General features: G+C 46.3%; 4 protein-coding genes across 4 annotated transcripts; all 4 read left to right on the top strand.

Moving 5' to 3' along the window:
• The first annotated feature begins 503 nt into the window (after window positions 1–503).
• On the top strand, window positions 504–5,459 carry LOC108023511 (DNA-binding protein Ewg). Its single transcript, XM_017093055.2, has 6 exons — window positions 504–1,530; window positions 1,612–1,821; window positions 2,053–2,571; window positions 3,391–3,516; window positions 3,579–3,714; window positions 3,772–5,459. The coding sequence occupies exons 1-6, from the start codon at window positions 841–843 to the stop codon at window positions 4,473–4,475; spliced, it is 2,385 nt and encodes a 794-aa protein (XP_016948544.1). The 5' UTR covers window positions 504–840; the 3' UTR covers window positions 4,476–5,459.
• Window positions 5,460–5,664: 205 nt separating this feature from the next.
• Window positions 5,665–6,739, top strand: LOC127010916 (DNA-binding protein Ewg-like). The gene has a single exon (XM_050886731.1). It carries the CDS (start codon window positions 5,797–5,799, stop codon window positions 5,959–5,961), a length of 165 nt encoding a protein of 54 aa, XP_050742688.1. The 5' UTR covers window positions 5,665–5,796; the 3' UTR covers window positions 5,962–6,739.
• Window positions 6,740–6,880: 141 nt separating this feature from the next.
• Window positions 6,881–11,892, top strand: LOC108023170 (uncharacterized). The gene is made up of 4 exons (XM_044093185.2): window positions 6,881–7,287; window positions 9,378–10,091; window positions 10,731–10,943; window positions 11,071–11,892. Exons 3-4 carry the CDS (start codon window positions 10,827–10,829, stop codon window positions 11,692–11,694), a joined length of 741 nt encoding a protein of 246 aa, XP_043949120.1. The 5' UTR covers window positions 6,881–7,287; window positions 9,378–10,091; window positions 10,731–10,826; the 3' UTR covers window positions 11,695–11,892.
• A 2,316-nt stretch (window positions 11,893–14,208) lies between these two features.
• Window positions 14,209–14,928, top strand: LOC122818620 (uncharacterized). The gene is made up of 2 exons (XM_044093083.2): window positions 14,209–14,422; window positions 14,477–14,928. Exons 1-2 carry the CDS (start codon window positions 14,209–14,211, stop codon window positions 14,926–14,928), a joined length of 666 nt encoding a protein of 221 aa, XP_043949018.2.
• The last annotated feature ends 3,494 nt before the right edge of the window (window positions 14,929–18,422 follow it).

Below are 18,422 nucleotides of genomic sequence, written 5' to 3'. Positions count from 1 at the left end.
CGGGCCGCGTTATAAAACGCTGTGTTGCTCGCCTTTGTTGTTCTATTGCGGCCGATTGTGGTGTTGCGCATGCGCGCTTTTGACCTGATTCACTTGTCGCTTATCAGCAGAAAAAGCGATCCAACTGGCTGGTTGGTGTGCCCCGTGCTCCCCCTGACATAGGGGTGTATGGCGAGGCTGAAGCAGGCGAGGGTTGCCGTAATCAACCCCTTAACGAAACTGGTCCCTGGGGTGGGGTGCTGTGCTGTGCCTTATAAGTATTCCAGCTCACGGAGTGTGCCACAAAATGGCAACGTTACAGCTTGCAGGGATCGGTAAAAACGTGGCAGCTCTAGGGATTTACTCAGATATAGGTCTTGGGTCCCTGTGCCTCGCATAATAATGTAGTTTATCATCAGAGACCTGGCAATTACTCACCGACTCTCCCCCCTCTTCGTTTCCCCCACAGCTCTTATCACACTGCGCATGCGAATAGGACCTTCGGGAGTCCAGTGAAGAGGGTCTGAGGCGAGGAGAGCGGATCAGCAGCAGGGAGCCGGGAGCCGGGAGCAGGGAGTAGTCCCCACCGCCAAACTGGCCACCACAAGCTATCGGCTGGTTGTGGCGCCGGCGGGCAGCCGGAGTACGACTGGCAATGTGGTGGTGACCACCACCTCCTCGGGGAGCAACTCCTCGAACGGGGGCAACGGTGGCGGCGGAACTCCGGTGGGCAACAGCGGTTCGGGCAGCGGCCTCAATGTGACCACCATCACGACGACGGGCGGCGGAGGCGGCGGCGCCGGGCAGCTGCAGAGTGGCGGCAACAGTTCCCAGAGCAACGGCACCACCTACAAGATCGAAATGCTGGACGAGGACATCCAGAGCCTGGGCTCCGAGGACGACGACGAGGATCTGATCAGCAGCGATGGCAGCCTGTACGAGGGAGACCTGGGCTCCATGCCCGTCAACGACGATGTGGCCCACCAGCTGGCGGCCGCAGGACCAGTGGGCGTGGCGGCAGCGGCGGCCATTGCGAGTTCCAAGAAGCGCAAGCGGCCCCACTGCTTCGAAACGAATCCCTCGGTGCGGAAAAGGCAACAGAATCGGCTGCTGCGCAAGCTGCGGGGGATCATCTATGAGTTCACCGGCAGGGTGGGCAAGCAGGCGGTCGTGCTGGTGGCCACACCGGGCAAGCCCAACACTAGCTACAAGGTGTTCGGAGCCAAGCCGCTGGAGGATGTGCTGCGCAACCTGAAGAACATTGTGATGGACGAGCTGGACAATGCCCTGGCCCAGCAGGCGCCGCCACCGCCGCAGGATGATCCGTCGCTCTTCGAACTGCCCGGCCTGGTGATCGATGGCATACCCACGCCGGTGGAGAAGATGACCCAGGCCCAGCTGAGAGCCTTCATCCCGCTGATGCTCAAGTACTCGACGGGGCGGGGGAAGCCTGGCTGGGGCAGGGAGTCCACCCGGCCGCCCTGGTGGCCCAAGGAGCTGCCCTGGGCCAATGTGAGGATGGACGCCCGCTCCGAGGACGACAAGCAGAAGGTGGGTGGGGTGGGTGTTCCAACAGCCGCCCCCGACCTCCTTTGGATCGTTCTAACCAGCTCTGTCTTTCTGCCCCTTCAGATCAGCTGGACGCATGCGCTGCGCAAGATCGTGATCAACTGCTACAAGTACCATGGACGGGAGGACCTGCTGCCCACGTTTGCCGACGACGAGGACAAGGTCAACGCCCTGATCTCGCAATCGGGCGACGAAGACGAGGACATGGAGCTATCGAATCCTCCCACCATCCACACGGTCACGACCATGACGCCGCCGACGGGCAACAGCAACGTGAGTATCCCCAGGGATGTTGGGGCTTTTCGGGGTTTGGAAAGGGTATTTCTGGGGAGGAAAACATACCATGAATCCCATGCTTTTGGGGTTCCGTTTCTCGAACGACCTTATCTTGCTTGGCATTTTCCTGGGATAATTCACACCCATCACTAATCCGCACCCGGCACTTGGAAGCGCATATATCACATTACTAATCCATCAACCAATCCACATCGATCCCCATCACAGCAACCGCAGCAGGTGAACGTGGTGAAGATCAACAGTGCGGGCACGGTGATCACCACCCACACGGCCCAGAGCAACACGCCGGCCCCGACGATCATCCAGAGCACCAACAACCAGCATGTGACCACGACGGCCACGCTGCCCGCCTCCACGAAGATCGAGATCTGCCAGGCGCCGGCCCAGCAGCAGCAACAGCAGCAGCAGCACCACCAGCAGAACCACCAGCAGCAGCAGCACCACCAGACCCACTTGCCCAGCACGGTGCACATCCAGCCGGTGGCCGGCGGGCAGCCGCAGACGATCCAGCTGACCACGGCCAGTGGCACGGCGACGGCCACCGCGGTGCCGACGACAGCCGCCGCCGTAAGTGCGGCCCAGGCCCAGGCGCAGGCCCACTCGCACGCCCACTCGCAGGCCCAGGCGCACTCGCACTCCCAGGCGAGCGGCAACCAGACGGTCACCGCCCAGCAGATCGCCAATGCCCAAGTCTGCATCGAGCCCATTACGCTCAGCGACGTTGATGTTCGTACTAATCCGGATGAACTGCCCTTTGACTTGCCGTTGTGCCCACTAATCGAGCCGGGACGGGGATCGGGATGGGTCAGGCTATGCACGCGGGGTGTCCAGGCTTAGTGGGAATTGAGGCTGGCAGGGCACCCAGAGTTGTTCTAACGTTCCAAGGGGTTTTGCCTGTGCTCCTGCTGATCACACAGTATTTAGAGCGTTTCTTCTAGTAAAATATCAAGAATAATCTTATTTCAAATCTACCAGAGATACAGAATACTTACAGAGACTTGAAACCAGGAAATACAAATAGTATTAAGGACTCTAACAGTTCCTAGCACTTGAAATTCATATATAAATATTTTGAGAACATTTTGCTCTTGAAATAAGCAAACCTCTGTGCATAGCCGACAAGTCCTGACCCCTGGCCCCACTTTTTCGTTCACTGAATATTATTTTGGCTCAATCTTCCGTTTTCGCTGTTGTACATTGTTATTAGTTGATGTTGTTGCCCGATGATCCCCCTGATTTATTCCATTTAACCTGATTTTTTGTTCTGTTCGTTTGGACTTCTGTTGCAGCTGGTTGCTATCGAGTTATTGGTTATTTCCATCATTATTTGCATCCACCACAAGTCGAACCATTGCACCCACATGTAAATACGACTTCAGTAGCCCTAAGAACAAACAACAATTACATTTTACCATTACCTTACGCTTGACAATAATTGCCTGCTATTTCTGCATTTTTGTAGTGTTATGTAGAGCTTTTACACTGATTATTGTTGTTCTCACCTGTGATACTCCGAAACTAATTGAATGAACTCTTTGCATACAGTACACCACGCAAACGGTGCTCTCGCAGAATGCCGACGGCACCGTGTCGCTGATCCAGGTGGATCCCAACAACCCGATCATCACACTGCCGGACGGAACCACTGCCCAGGTGCAAGGAGTTGCCACGGTGAGTCCACCTGGGGATACACATGTGTTCCTGGTAGCTAACCAGGTCCCTTTCTGTTGCAGCTCCACCAAGGCGAGGGCGGGGCCACCATCCAGACGGTCCAGAGTCTCACCGATGTCAATGGCCACGAGAACATGACCGTGGACCTCACCGAAACGCAGGATGGCCAGATATACATCACCACCGAGGATGGCCAAGGTACGTGCTAACTCTGGACACCCATTTATCTCATCGCTCATAATAAACCCCCCTTAGGCTATCCCGTTTCGGTGAGCAACGTGATCTCGGTGCCCGTTTCCATGTACCAGTCCGTGATGGCCAACATGCAGCAGATCCAGACGAACAGCGACGGAACGGTGTGCCTGGCGCCCATGCAGGTAGATACAAGTGCCAATCGCACCACCACCACTGCCGCCGGCGCCGCCAGCTCCTCATCCTCCCTGGCGGGCAGCGGCGGCGTTCAGTGCTACTCGCTGATCTCGGCGGGATCGGCGGTGCTGGGCCGGCGCAGTGGTGCGGTGGTGGGCCAGCAGGTCAACCCGGGGGGGCGGTACTACCTGGCCGCGACCACAACCAGTAGCAGCACCGCCAGCTCCAGCAGTTTCGGGCAGCTCAACAACAATAACAGCACCCTGGCGAACAACAATAATAGCATAAAGATGCCCATGCCCATGCCCATAGTCCTGGCCGCGCCCAGTGCTCCGCAGGTGGCCAGCACGAGGACCACCAGGAGGGGCGCGGCCCTTGGGGGTGGAGGAGGAGCCGCTGCTGCTGCCGCCGCCGGAGCAGGCGGGGTGGTGATGGTCCAGAAGCGTCGGAAGCCGAACGCCTCCTCGAAGAGTAGGTCCCACTTGAAGGCCGGCGACAGCAGCTCCTCCTCCATTCGCTGCGTGGACAGCGCCAGCCTGACCAGCATGCAGCTCCAGCTGCCGGCCATCAAGCTGGAGCAGCTGGAGTAGCTGGAGTAGGGTGCCCCACCCCAGAAACCAGCCCATCTCGAATCTAGTCAAATGCGGCTTTGCACAAAACACACAAAATCTATGAGAACCTAGGAGAGTAAGGGGATCGCACGAATGCACTTGCCATTTAAACTTAGACACGCACATTGTGAATGCCAAAAACCCAAAAAAAAAGTAGTAGTAGAGCCTAGGCAAACCTCAGATACTAACTGTACGAATTGAATTTAGTGCCGAGGGGAGAACACCAAAAAACATTTGTTGATAATCGAAACCGAAAACCAAAAACACAGCGAGAGCGTTGAATCAAAACTAAAAATCAATAACTAAAGTTGTTCCTAGTTAACAGAGCTACAAAGCACTAACATTTTGTAGTCTTAGCCCTTTGTTTAGTAGTTAAGTAGTGGAGTACACACAGAATCGTGCAAAATCTTGCTTAGAGCGCAACACAAACCAAATATTAACCAATTTAAGTTGTACCTTGGGTTAGTTCTAGCCAGTAAGTAGCCAAGCAAACAGGGATCAGCCAGCCTAGATGTCCTAGATCTAGCCTAGAATTAGGTCCGCCTCCAGGGCCACCCCTTCGACCCACCCACAAAGTACGAAACGTAGTCAATTCGCATTGAAAATGCGCCAGGCGGGGAAAGGAGTTCGCCATGGGAGCTATACCATAGCTTTAGTGGGGACAAATACACCATATGTGCTATATACGGGGGATATTCGATATGTTCACCTCGAAATGCGTGCAAAATTAGTTTTACGTTGACCTGTAACTATTACCATTACTGCTATTGTGTTTTATCGATTCATTATTGCTATTACCATTATTATTGTGTTTAAATGTTTGATTTTTTATGTATATCGCAATTTGAATTGTTTTAGACCAAATTTTATGTTTAACCAGGCTAAGGACGTGCGAAAAGCGAACGAGAAGCCAACAAATTTTATTGAATAAATCCTTTGTTGTTGTGATTTTATTATAATTTACCTTTGAATTTTCGCCAGTACACGATGTAAGCTGAAGCGCTAAATAAAGCCAGCAAACGAATTTGAGTATTATGTTTATTTTTGATTTGTTATTAAGCCCAAAACTTGTTTGCCAGTCCTGATTTTCCTTTGAGTTCGTGTAAGTATGTTTTGCCATTATAAATTATACTTTTTATGCTTTGTTTTGTTCTTTTTCGCCAGCCAGAGAGACCGAAGAATATCGAAGGAGCCCTCGATGCGTAGAGAAGTGGAAAATATTCATGAATAATTATACTAATTGTACAACCCTCTTCTCACCCACCAGGTGGAGAACGGCGACCAGCTGGAGACCATCACCATGTCGCCGGGCATGCACCAGATGATGATCCAGGGCGGCCCCGGCCAGGAGCCGCAGCTGGTGCAGGTGGTCAGCCTGAAGGACGCCACCCTGCTGAGCAAGGCCATGGAGGCCATCAACTCCGGCAACGTGAAGTCCGAGGACACGATCATCATGGAGCAATAGCTGGAGCCCATAGACGGCATGATCTCGCCCGGCCTGAGCGAGTGACCTGCCGTTTCCCCGGCCGGGCGTCGCAGCCCTCCCGACTGCTGACTGCTGACTGCCCGCACTGACCACTGCTACTGCCCATCCCCAGTCAGGGTTCCTTTTGCCCCGCCAAGAGGATTAGTTTTCCAAGTACCTGAAAGGTGTTGCTAACGGAGGGAGGAGCAATGGGAACCCCTCGGACCCGGACTCGAACGCGAACTCGAACCCGCATCAGACCCAACCATCGACCATCTAGTAGATGACTACATCTAGTCGCGCATGTCTAGTCAAGAGAGCGTGCTCTGTATAAAGCGATCAATCAGTCTAGTCTTCGCATAGAGAATTACCTTTAACTACTCGTAACACCCCTAAACCTATGTCTTTTTTTTTTGAGTGCTGTTCTTTTTTTGCTCTATAAATAGTTCAATTCTGGGCTCGATACTCATAGCTATAATATATCGTAACATACATATGCCTAGGTCTAAGCATTGTAAGCGTTAATTGTACAACCCCCTCTATATGTATGGTATATATACTCGTGTAACGTTTGCAATAATTAACCCATTGAATACTTAACGAAACGAGAGAGCAGAGATTACAAATTATACACTTTAGGACAACTGACGATGGTGAAGGAGAAGCCCCTTGCAATGTAAACAGAGAGCATCACTTTAAACTTAATTGAATTACCTAATTACTAACGATAACGAGAAACCTATGCATAACTATTGAATAAACCAAAAGTGTACGACAAGCGAGCCTCTTTCCGTGTGAGTGACCCAATGGAGAAAGGACGAGGACGAGGTCGGTGTGTCGGTGTGTCGTAAGCGCTGGGCAGGATGCGGCCGCGCTCGAATCGCTGATTTATTTGGCCGGCCCATCGAAGCAGGAAACCCGGTGACGCAACGATCCGGAAGCCGGCAGCCACTGGAAGGTCTCCATCTCCCTCTCTCTAGCCCGATCCGCTGAGTGCTTTTGTCTGGCTGGCTAAGTCCCAGCTTCGATACGAAAATTACACGCCGAAATGTGGGAAATTATAGGCGGCGGGAGGAGTGGACACGCGGCACACACCAAGACCAAAGGCATCATAAAGTTCAGAGAGGCAGCAAACACGTTTTCCCGGACGCCGAGCTGCATTGTAATTTAGGCGAAGCCCGCGGAACGTTGACCCGCTGCTCCAGTACACTACAAAACCGGGTGGCTCCGTGGAGCGGGGGAGGCGCAGCCCGCCATGGGTCGAGGTTGCCGCGCTTCCTCGTTGCAAGTGGCTCGAGAAACCCCATACCAATCTGATGTCTGCCGGTGAGTATGCGCAGAAATATGTTTTTGACATTTTATGTTTGGGGGAGATTCATGGAGGCGATCAAAGAAGGTTTTGCCAGCCATTAAGGCTGTGGTGCCAGCTCAAACGATCCCCCCTGAGTCATCAGCTGTCCGCTGCTCAGGTATGGTCGTAACGGGCCAAATAGTCGCTATTCGGCATGATCCGAGGGTTATCTCAGGGGTATTTAATGGGGAGAGGGTTACTTTAAAGGGGGTTTAGTAGAATAAACTAAGATTTCTCACCTTCAGCTCGTCTTGGGGCCGCGATGCTGCGGCTTGGCAACTTGCCACTTGCCATGTGCAACATCCACTGGCTGCGACAGCGGCAACTTGCAGCTCGCTTGCAATTGACGCCACTCTTTTTTTCTTTGTTTTAGCCGCCTCTTTTCGCCCGTTTTCCACGTGTCATCTGCCCCTTTCCAGCGATCCCCATGTCCACGGATGAGTCTGCGGGTTGTGTAAGCGATGCTGATGCGGGATTTATTATAGCGCTCAAATTGCACTTTCGTCTGGCTGCCATCGGCAATTAGTGAAGTGTGGCCCCGCCCCGAAAGAGGCGCGAAAGCCGCCCCCACTTGCAGGGCTTCCTAATGAGGGGGGCTGGGGCGGTGCTTTCGCGTGTTAATTGCATTTTACGGGAGCTGAAAGACACCTGTATGCAAATGCTGTTTATGGCTGAAAGTTGGAGACGTTGGGTCACTGAATCGGCCCACATTTAGTGTGTTAGATAAGCAAGCCTCGGGTTTATGGGGTTGCGTTATAGATTTCCTTGGCAATACTTCCCTTTTCTTGAAGACTTCGGTTTAAAATAGGTCATGTATTTATTTTTTCAAAAGACTTTTAGTGCTAGAAAATCAGAGAATAGATTTTATTTATGTGTTCAAAGAACTTTTAGTGCTAGGAAATCAAAAAATATTTTATTTATTTGTTTAAAAAATATTTTACTATTATTCAAAACACTTTTAGTGTTAGAAAATCAAAGAATATATTTATAACAAAGAATATATTTTATTTATGTATTCAAAGAACTTTTAATGCTAAAAAGTCAAGAAACATTTTTTATTTATTTATTCAAACAACATTTTAGTGTTACGAAATCAAAGAACATATTTTATTTATTCAAAAAACTCGTATTGTTAAAAAAAAACAAAGAACATATTTTATATATGAAATTTTAGTTTTAGCAAGTCAAAGAATATATTTTATATATTTATTCAAAAAAGTTTAAGTGTCAGAAAATTAAAGAATAATTTTTTTTTATTTATTCAAAGAACTTTTAATGTTAGAAAATCAAAGAATATATTTTGTTTATTTATTTAAAAAAATATTTTAGTGTTAGGAAATCAAAAATTACATATTTATTCAAAAAACTTGTACTGCTAGCAAGTTAAAAATTTTATATATTTATATATCATCAAAGAATATATTTTATTTATTTAAAAAAGTGTTAGTGTTATATAAACAAAGAATATATTTTATTTATGTGTTCAAAGACCTTTTGATGTTAGCAAATCAAAGAACATATTTTATTTATTCATTCAAAAAACTCTTAGTGTTTGTTTATTTATTTCTTTTAAATTTGTTCTGCTTAGTTGTTTTATATTTAAATATTCAGTAAATCAGATAAATATTTAAATTTATGAAAATTGTTTCTGTCTTTTTTAACAAATGCTCCTTTGTTTTTCTTAATTTAATTAGTGAAATGCCGAAAAACAATGTAAAATCAAAGGTGCTGCGCAAATCGAATTTATGGTGATGGTTTTTAAATTAAATTTCCGCACCTATGCTAAAAAGGATGTCCCACTTTTTACAACCTTGTCTTTGGGCAATTAAAAATCTGAGTAATGACTTGCGTAACACTTGCCTTAGTGCCCAAAGAGTGTATTAAAGTGAGATAATCATTGTTGCTGAGGATAAACTGAGAAGGAGTATTTTATTTAGACATAAGTCTTATTTTAAGGAGCCATCAATTATGTGAGAGCAGCAGTTTAATTGCCTTTTGCGAATATAGCAGTTACATTTGCTTCGATCGACTTAAAAAATTACCATATGGCATTTTTCCTACACAGATCTTCCATCTCAGTCCCAGCCTGACGAATCGGCCACTTTTTTGGCCATGTCTTGGAATACATTTCGGCTGCGGCAATTTTCTGGTCTTGTGCGACTCGTGGCTGCATCGAATCCGCCTTCGTCACGCCCAAAATGATGGATCGACTGGCACTGGCCAGCCGATCGCCGCCGCCGCCGGGCCTTGTCATCGTTTTGGGCCCAATTGCCAGCGATATCCCCCGGCGCAGATGCAAATCAAATAATGGCATCAATTGTACAGCGCCGCGAGTCGCAAGTTGCAAGTTGGCCCGATGTTGCTGCTGCTGCTGCTGCCGCCGCCGCAGTTGCAGTTGCTGCCGCGGATTATGCAATGGGAAAGGTGCAGCAGCAACTTGTCTGGCGGGAGATGCGCATTTGCTATACAAACAAATCGCCGGCCGACTGCAAACTGTTGCAGATGCGACAATCGAGTGGTGTTGCAGTTATGAGTTGTCTGCAGCTTTCGCCTGCTGCCGCCGCCTCTGGCCACCCCATCCCTGCGTCACCAAGCAGCACCAAGAGATCCCAAAAGCAAGGCCCATCGCCTGAATCCTCCCCCCTGACTAATGGCGACTTCGCGACGATGATGCGGCAGCATTTGGCCCACATTGCGCCAGTGTGGTGGCTCACCCAGGGTGCACTGGGAAAAATACCTAGTTCCCTCAAAGTTGCTTAGGTATTACAAAGATTTTGAGGTAAGTCAAACGTTTAGTAAGTACTTAATATACTCGATTTAGGAAAGGTGTTTTTAGGTGCCAAGTAATAGTATATTCAAAGTATATATTATATATCACTAGAAGGTTAAATCGAAGTTCCTTTTATAAATATATATCTCGAATTTCAAAATCATCAACTTCGGGATTTTTAATTTTATAAATAATCAAAAAAATTTAAGATCAATTTAATACTTAGTAAATACTTAATGGTGCTGATTAAATATACCTCATTACATTTTTTCTAAATCATTAAGGTATACCAGATAATTATGTAAGGTCGAAGTTCCTTTTTAAAAATATAGTACCTTTGTCACTTTTAAATAATTAAACATTAAAAAAAGTTAAAATCCATTAAAAATTCTGTAAATACTTAAATTGTTAGTAATACCTAATTTATAATTTTAAGTATACCTCAGGTTAAGTCGTAGTTCCTTTTTGGATCTCCAAGTTCAAAATGATTTATTCTGGGCAAATAACAGCTCATAACAAGGAATACTAAACTTTGAGTTAGCTTTTAAAATGGTATTCAGATCCCTTACTCAACAAATACACCGATTTTAGAAATCCCCAAACATATTCATAAATATAAACTAAATTACTCAAAACTATTTTTCGCAGTGCCCCAGCAGCACCTCCAACATCTGCCAACCACACGGCGAGCGTGGAAAATGGTTTTTCCTTTTGCTTTCTGGCAGAGCGAAGCTTTTCCGGTTAATGTTATGTTGCCTGTGGTTTGGTATAAAAACTCTGGCTGCCAACGGTGGTCATGTCAGTTGTGGACTCGCACTTAACCCACTAGTTAACCCAAACGGAGCGTTCCAAGCGATGAAAGTACGGCTCGTCGATCCGAATCGCCAGGATAACCATAGAATTATTATCTGAAACCATTGCGCATGCGCAGCGTGTTCTCGCATATTTTTTTCAAGTGATTCTCATGGAGTGTTCTCTCACGTTTCAGGCCTTTGTGTGTCTCCTGCTCATTGGAGCGGCCAGTGTGACGGCCAAGCCGAAGCCCGGCGGCGGAGGAGGCTGGTCCTCCGGCGGAGGAGGTGGTGGCGGCGGCTGGTCCTCAGGCGGCGGAGGAGGCGGTGGCCATGGAGGCGGCGGCGGTGGAGGAGATGTGCAGATCATTAAGGTGATCACGGAGAGTGGCGGAGGCGGCGGTGGAGGAGGCTGGTCCTCTGGCGGCGGCGGAGGAGGTGGTGGCTGGTCCTCAGGAGGCGGCGGCGGCGGCGGTTGGTCATCCGGCGGAGGAGGCGGTGGCGGCCACGGAGGCGGCGGTGGCGATGTGAAGCTCATCAAGATCATCAGCCTGGGATCCGGTGGCGGAGGAGGCGGACATGGCGGTGGTGGAGGCGGCGGCTGGTCCTCCGGAGGAGGCGGCGGCGGCGGTTGGTCATCCGGCGGTGGAGGAGGCGGTGGCCACGGGGGCGGCGGCGGCGGCACCAAGGTCATCAAGATCATCAAGCTGAGCTCGGGCGGCGGCGGCGGTGGCCATGGAGGCGGTGGTGGCGGAGGAGGCTGGTCCTCCGGCGGAGGCGGCGGCGGTGGCGGCTGGCAGCCCGCCGGAGGTTGGGCCTAATCCCCGCCTGGAACCCCAGGAAGCCACCATCGAGGCAGTCCACGTGCACCCTTGTAAATAATGTACATATCCGAGAAGCAATTATTTTTTTGTTACTTTGTTACCCTGCCCGCAGAACTGTTACTAAATTAAGCATGAGACTATGTGGAAAACACAATTTGTATATTAAATAAATGAACCCAAAACTGTTAAAAAAAACTGTTTTAATTTTATTTTCTGGGAAAGGTCAAGGTTATGTATTTTTACAGAATTACCTAAAATAGATTTTCAAGTAACACAGATACAAGAACAAAGGGTGGCCCATCTCTTGCCTGCGCTAAAAGCTTAAAAATTAGTTAGCGGATTTTAAATGTTATTATAATTAATTAATATATGTTTACAACTTCGCTAAGCAATTACCTTTTTAAAAAAAAAAAAAAATTAGCTGAACAATTTCCAAAATAAAAAAATATCTAATATTTTTCATACATTAATTACAATTTATTGCCAATGTTAAAGCCCAGCATCGACTTGCTAAATATTATGTTCGCCTGGTGTCGAAAAACGATTTTCGTAAATTTTTGACCGAGTTGTGGTCAATTTCGTTGGGCAAATTGCGAGATTCCCCGATTTGAAGTACCAGGCGAACAGAAATCGCAGAAGGTCGACGACGGAATCTGAATTCCCAGCGGCGCCCAAATGTAGGCAATAAAAACGAATTTCATGCCATCCAAACGACTGCCTAAAAGTATGCCACAAAAATATTCACAGCATACTTTTAGGCATATCGCAAAAATAAAATCCAAAGGTAAATAATTTGTTATATTTTATTTACAAAATATAAAACTTAAAATATATTAAGACATACTAATACTATAAATACAGTTATTTTAACTTACATAGAACTTAAGCTAACGGGTTTAGTTTTATTTACTATTTCTAGCTTAGTGCATTCATTTGAATATCCAATTAATGGAGCTCTCGGCTGCTATGGTAGGCTGAATGCCCGCCTCATGTGGAACTGCTCCAGTTTAAGTGCTTGCCACTCGAGACGTACGTTCTGTTTGTTTTAATGTTTGTTGCCTTGCTCGCCCATCTTCTGGATTTTTATTGCAGGAGAAAGTCGAGGGCATCTAGGGGCTATCAAGGTCGGCCAGAGAACGCAGAAGTTCCAGTTGTTTGGTACCCTGTAATAAATAATAATAATTTGATTAGTATAAAGTAGTTTCAGCTGAGGAGACATAAAAAATATATTTAAAAATGATTGCTAGTTTTGCTAGTTATGCTAGTTTTAAAAAAAGAAGACCTACGCTTGGGTGCCAATTTTCAAATGAACTTGTTTGTACATTTCTTCTTTATCAATTTCATATCTCATAAATGGGTTTGGAACCCAATTAGATGCTGAATCATATATTGATTGGACTGCGACCCGGATTCCCTCTACTGAAAGCGCAGGAAACCTGGGACTTCCAGCCAGTTGGAAAAGCATCCGCTTTTCACTGGGGCTTCCTTGAGGCACCTGTTTTCAATCCGGGGATTTTTCGATCTACTCGAATATAGTTATGCAGCTCAGCTTTCCACTTGCTTCTCACATACTGATGAGGTGGGAATAAATAGGATTACTTCTCTCAACGAAGTGGGAATACGCTTACTTTTTAGGCTAGACTTGGCATTCGAAGGTGTTCCATCGTATGGTTACTGGACATTAGTTGGTCTGAGTTACATCTCCGTTGCCCCTTGTCCTAAAATAAATACCAGCTATCCATCCCTCCCTGATTTGTTCACCAGTCTGGCTGATTCTCTCCCATTTGGCAGATGAGTAAGAGGGATTTTCCAACAGATGTCATGCATGTAATTGCTGATACCCTGACCGATTTTCGGGTACACCTGGCGTATGCGTGATCTTTGCTTACCAGTTCTATTAAAATAAGATTAGTTCTTCTTTAAAGGACTGGTATACATGTTTGCCTTTCCTCGTGTTTTATAGGTACTGTAAAATATTTGAAAACTGTTAGAGTGCTTAATAATCATTTAATAAATTCTGTGGCTAACCACACAGTTCGCGGTTCAAGCTGTTTATTCACACAGTGGCTTCATGTAACTCGAACCAAATAATATTTAAACCCAGAGAGCGAAAGAAAGTTCGATCTACAAAGTATGCTGCAGCTCGTTGAAGAGCATGGGTTCAAGGGTAGGTCTCTGAGGAACCAGTCAGGGCATTGGTAAGTCCCCGGCTCCAGCATCTGCACTGACCCACTGAGTAATTAATGTTTAATGCCCGCCGGCCAGCGGTGTTGTTGTGTAAGTAACTCCCCCTATCTGTTCAAACCCGATCGCCTGAGAGAATCCGAGGGCTCCCAGTGATGACGACAACGATGCAGCGCCAAACAATGGGTGTCATATATAAAGATGCACCCTACAGGTTGACGACTAGTTGGCCACCAGCCTTGCAATCGAATAGAACGGATCGGAGCAGCATCAGCACCAGCATCGTCATCAACCGGAACCGGAACTCCAATATCAACTAACAACAAGATGAGGCCCTGGCAGCTCTTCGCCTTCTGGCTGCTGGTCCTGGCCAGCTGCGTGGACTTCAGCACTCCGCACCTGCTCGCCCTGAAGAAGAAGCTGCTCTTTGGCGGCGGAGGACTCGGTGGCGGCGGAGGACTCGGTGGCGGCGGAGGAATCGGTGGCGGTGGAGGATTCGGCGGCGGCGGAGGCTTCGGCTGGGGAGGTGGAGGCGGTGGAGGTCATGGCGGCGGAGGAGGCTACAATGGCGGTGGCGGTGGTGGACATCACGGAGGCGGAGGCGGCGGCTACAATGGCGGAGGAGGATACCATGGCGGCGGAGGAGGCGGTGGCTATCCCGGCGGAGGTGGCGGTGGATATCACGGAGGTGGCGGCGGAGGCGGCAAGACCATAGATGTCTACATCGTTAAGCCCGTCTACAGCGGTGGAGGAGGAGGAGGCGGTGGCCATCAGTGGGGGGGAGGTGGTGGTGGTGGCTACCATGGAGGAGGCGGCGGAGGAGGACAGAACCAATGGGGTGGTGGCGGCGGTGGAGGACCTTCCCAATGGGGGGGTGGCGGCGGCGGCGGCGGCGGCGGCGGCGGAGGCAGTGGCTCCTACGCCAGCAGCAGTGCCAACAGTTGGGCCTCCGGAGGAGGAGGTGGAGGCTGCCACTCCTGCGGTGGAGGAGGCGGCAATGGCGCCTACGCTAAGGCCTCTGCGAATGCCTATGCAGGCAGCTGGTAGGACTCCAAGTCCAAAGGATTTTAAGCCTGGATACTATATTTTTTTTGCTAAAATTTTAAGCTGTTTTGTGAATAATTTTATACTTGTAAAAGCCGAAAAATTTTAAAAAAAGTGAACCAAATACATTTTTTGAATATATAAAGTTAATAAAATAAAAAGTAACAAGCAAAACAATAGTCAAAGCAACTTATTAAAAACCAGAATATTCAACTACAAATCCATAAAAGGGATCCCAGGAATATTATGAATTAGGGAAGTGCAATTTTGGGGTCCCATACTGAAACCCATTATGTACAATTTTGACCTTTCTAAAAAAAATTATATTTAAATGCAGAATAATAGAGAATGCCTCCACAAATTCATAGAGATATCAACCTTTGAAATCGGGATATAAATAACAAAGTTATGGATTTTGGAAGATCAGTTTTGGGGTCCCATATGAAATCCATGGGAATTACGAAAAAATCGAACATGAAAGAGGGTTAAAATTTTGACCACTCTAAAAAAGAAATATTTAAATGCAGAATAATAGAGAATGCCTCCACAAATTCATAGAGGTATTAACCTTTAAAATCGGGATCCAATTAACAAAGTTATGGATTTCGGAAGATCAGTTTTGGGGTCCCATATGAAATCCATGGGAATTACGAAAAAATCGAACATGAAAGAGGGTTAAAATTTTGACCACTCTAAAAAAGAAATATTTAAATGCAGAATAATAGAGAATGCCTCCACAAATTCATAGAGATATCAACCTTCGAAATCGGGATATAAATAACAAAGTTATGGATTTTGGAAGATCAGTTTTGGGGTCCCATTGAAATCCATGGGAATTACGGAAAAATCGAACATGAAAGAGGGTTAAAATTTTGACCACTCTAAAAAAGAAATATTTAAATGCAGAATAATAGAGAATGCCTCCACAAATTCATAGAGATATCAACCTTTGAAATCGGGATATAAATAACAAAGTTATGGATTTTGGAAGATCAGTTTTGGGGTCCCATATGAAATCCATGGGAATTACGAAAAAATCGAACATGAAAGAGGGTTAAAATTTTGACCACTCTAAAAAAGAAATATTTAAATGCAGAATAATAGAGAATGCCTCCACAAATTCATAGAGATATCAACCTTTGAAATCGGGATATAAATAACAAAGTTATGGATTTTGGAAGATCAGTTTTGGGGTCCCATTGAAATCCATGGGAATTACGGAAAAATCGAACATGAAAATGGTGAAAAATCTTGGGAATTCTAGTGTGGTTGTTTAAAGAAGACTTATTTTTCTGAAAAGCAGGAACTGTAAAACTGATAAGATCATATGTCACAGGAGTAGGAAAATGAGTGGAACGTCTTACAGGGATTTTAAACTTGAATCCCACAGGCATTTTTATTCCAACCCTCACCCCCTCGCGAAGCTGGCTTTCGCACAATTTAATAATAACCATGCCCACATATTGGCAAAATAAAAACCAGTTTGCCCACCAACTTGGCGGGCTGTGAAAAAATGTAAACAAGTAAAAAAGGAAAACAACAAACGAACATGTTCGAAAAATGCCAAAACAACTTTTGCAATGGGTGAAAGATATTTACAGCCAATTTCATGCTTTCCCCACTCCGCGTTTCAGCGCCATATTTGTGCGTGGGTGAGTCCGAAAATTGAGGAAGTCAAAGGAATCTCTGGGATAACCGAAGATCATAAGATGGTTTGGTATTTTTTGGTTTTTTAATCACTTATAAAGGCAGGATAACAAAATGGCATGGCTTTCAGTTGGTTTTGTCGATATTATATTAACTGCTCTTTGCCTTTACTTAGTTTTTGTTAGGTGATATGCTTTATCAGGTGACCTCCATTTTCGAAATTGATTTAAGAGCTTTACTTTGGGAACCCAAATGTTTGATTCCATGACTTGTGCTCTCTTCTCTGTAAATGCTTCGAAGCTCAATGGCTGAGCAATGGATCAGCAATCATCCCAATCGAGTTTCGACATTATTTTCTTCGCTTCCCTTCAGTGGACTTGATGAAAAGGTTATTGATCGATTCGCCTCGAGATTCTTGACAACTTCTCCACTTGTCCCCTCTCCTTTTTATTTTTCGATTTTTCTGTCTTTCAGCGAGCAGCTGCGGATGAGCCAGATTCCTCGGTCTTCTACTGGAAAAACCCGTTTCGCGTTTTTCCTCGAGCGTTCGGGCCGCATGTTGGCTCCTGTGGCGCCTCTCCTCTCTTTGGATTTCTCGGAAATCAATTGAAGGGGCAGAAAGAAAGATTGGCTTTCCACGCACTATTAACTATTTTCTTGTTTTACCTGCCCAAAGGCAAATAATATTGTATTGTATTGTCCAAAGTACCCCTTTTTTCTCGGCGTGTACATTTTCCTCTCTTGGCCTCACCTGAGCTTTTCCCTAAAGCGTCAACAGGTTTTCGGTCAACTTGGCCAATTGCAATTGGAACCAATCCCAATCCGCTTCTCGCCCGCTCTTGCCCGCCTTTCTGCCAAGCTGAAAGTTTTTCTTGCCTTGCTGGTTTTCCACAGTGGAAAATTGAGGGGGACAGCTCGCCCGATTCTGCTCCCATTCCCGCTCCCGCTCCCGTTTCCCAATTTTCTGCATTCCATCTGGCGCATTTTCCTCCGCAAATTGCACTCTTGATTGGAAAAAATCGCATCGAACTGTCTTTGGTTCTGCTCCATTTCGAGCGGAGTTCCAATGCCTCCGCTGGGGACTCCATCGGCGGAATTGGGACAAGCGGGAAATGGAAAATTGCTGGGGAAAGGAGCCGTTCGAGATGCGGCAACGGGAGTGACAGGAAGCGAGAGAGCGGAGAATGGATGTCCCAATTGTTGCTAGTAATTTGGGATTAAAGATATCTTTGGGGATTAATAATAAATGCTCCCCAAATCAATAATAGCACCCATCTTATAGAGTGACTTTGCCACACCTTGTATTAAATTATATAATATTATGCAAGCATCTTTTTATTTGAGAAAAAGTAACCCAACTGCTTATACTATTATGTTAGAAACCTTGTTATTATTATTGATCAATGATAAGTAATTATTTACCTATGTTTATCAGGAGACACAAGGAGAATATAATAAAAACCATTGTTGCCATGAAATATGATATATTATAGTATATTTATATATTATGTTATATTATACTATAGTATAATATACTATAGTAACCGACTTGCCTTGGGCTTTTTGGGATGGATTATATCTTCGGGAAGAACTAAACAAAATCAGTAATCTTACCCCTCTTTAAAGGTAGGAATTTGGTTATACATTTATAATATGTGGTATAACATATAATATACTGCATAAGAACAATTCTCCCAACAGCTTATTAGTATAATATCATATTATGATCATTGATAAGTAATTCTTCACCTTTGTTTATCAGGAGATATAATATATTATAATACTATATATTATTTTCCGGTAGTGCCCGACTTGCCTTGGGCTTAAGATAAATAAAACCTCTCTGGGCA

This window comes from Drosophila biarmipes, chromosome X (genome assembly GCF_025231255.1).
Source record: "Drosophila biarmipes strain raj3 chromosome X, RU_DBia_V1.1, whole genome shotgun sequence".
Classification (NCBI taxonomy): Eukaryota; Metazoa; Arthropoda; class Insecta; order Diptera; family Drosophilidae; genus Drosophila; species Drosophila biarmipes.
The sequence above is the reverse complement of the archived record's forward strand: the minus strand, read 5'-3'. Positions and strand labels throughout refer to the sequence as shown.

What these genes read in the sequence shown, in the direction of transcription:
- LOC108023511 (XM_017093055.2), top strand. Translation starts at nt 841, where the DNA reads ATGCTGGACGAGGACATCCAGAGCCTGGGCTCCGAGGACGACGACGAG. An exon ending in CGCCGACGGGCAACAGCAAC is followed by an intron (nt 1,822 to 2,052) that starts GTGAGTATCCCC and finishes TCCCCATCACAG; the next exon opens with CAACCGCAGCAGGTGAACGT. An exon ending in CACCACCGAGGATGGCCAAG is followed by an intron (nt 3,715 to 3,771) that starts GTACGTGCTAAC and finishes AACCCCCCTTAG; the next exon opens with GCTATCCCGTTTCGGTGAGC.
- LOC127010916 (XM_050886731.1), top strand. Translation starts at nt 5,797, where the DNA reads ATGTCGCCGGGCATGCACCAGATGATGATCCAGGGCGGCCCCGGCCAG.
- LOC108023170 (XM_044093185.2), top strand. Translation starts at nt 10,827, where the DNA reads ATGTTATGTTGCCTGTGGTTTGGTATAAAAACTCTGGCTGCCAACGGT. An exon ending in GAGCGTTCCAAGCGATGAAA is followed by an intron (nt 10,944 to 11,070) that starts GTACGGCTCGTC and finishes CTCACGTTTCAG; the next exon opens with GCCTTTGTGTGTCTCCTGCT.
- LOC122818620 (XM_044093083.2), top strand. Translation starts at nt 14,209, where the DNA reads ATGAGGCCCTGGCAGCTCTTCGCCTTCTGGCTGCTGGTCCTGGCCAGC. An exon ending in GGGAGGTGGAGGCGGTGGAG is followed by an intron (nt 14,423 to 14,476) that starts GTCATGGCGGCG and finishes GACATCACGGAG; the next exon opens with GCGGAGGCGGCGGCTACAAT.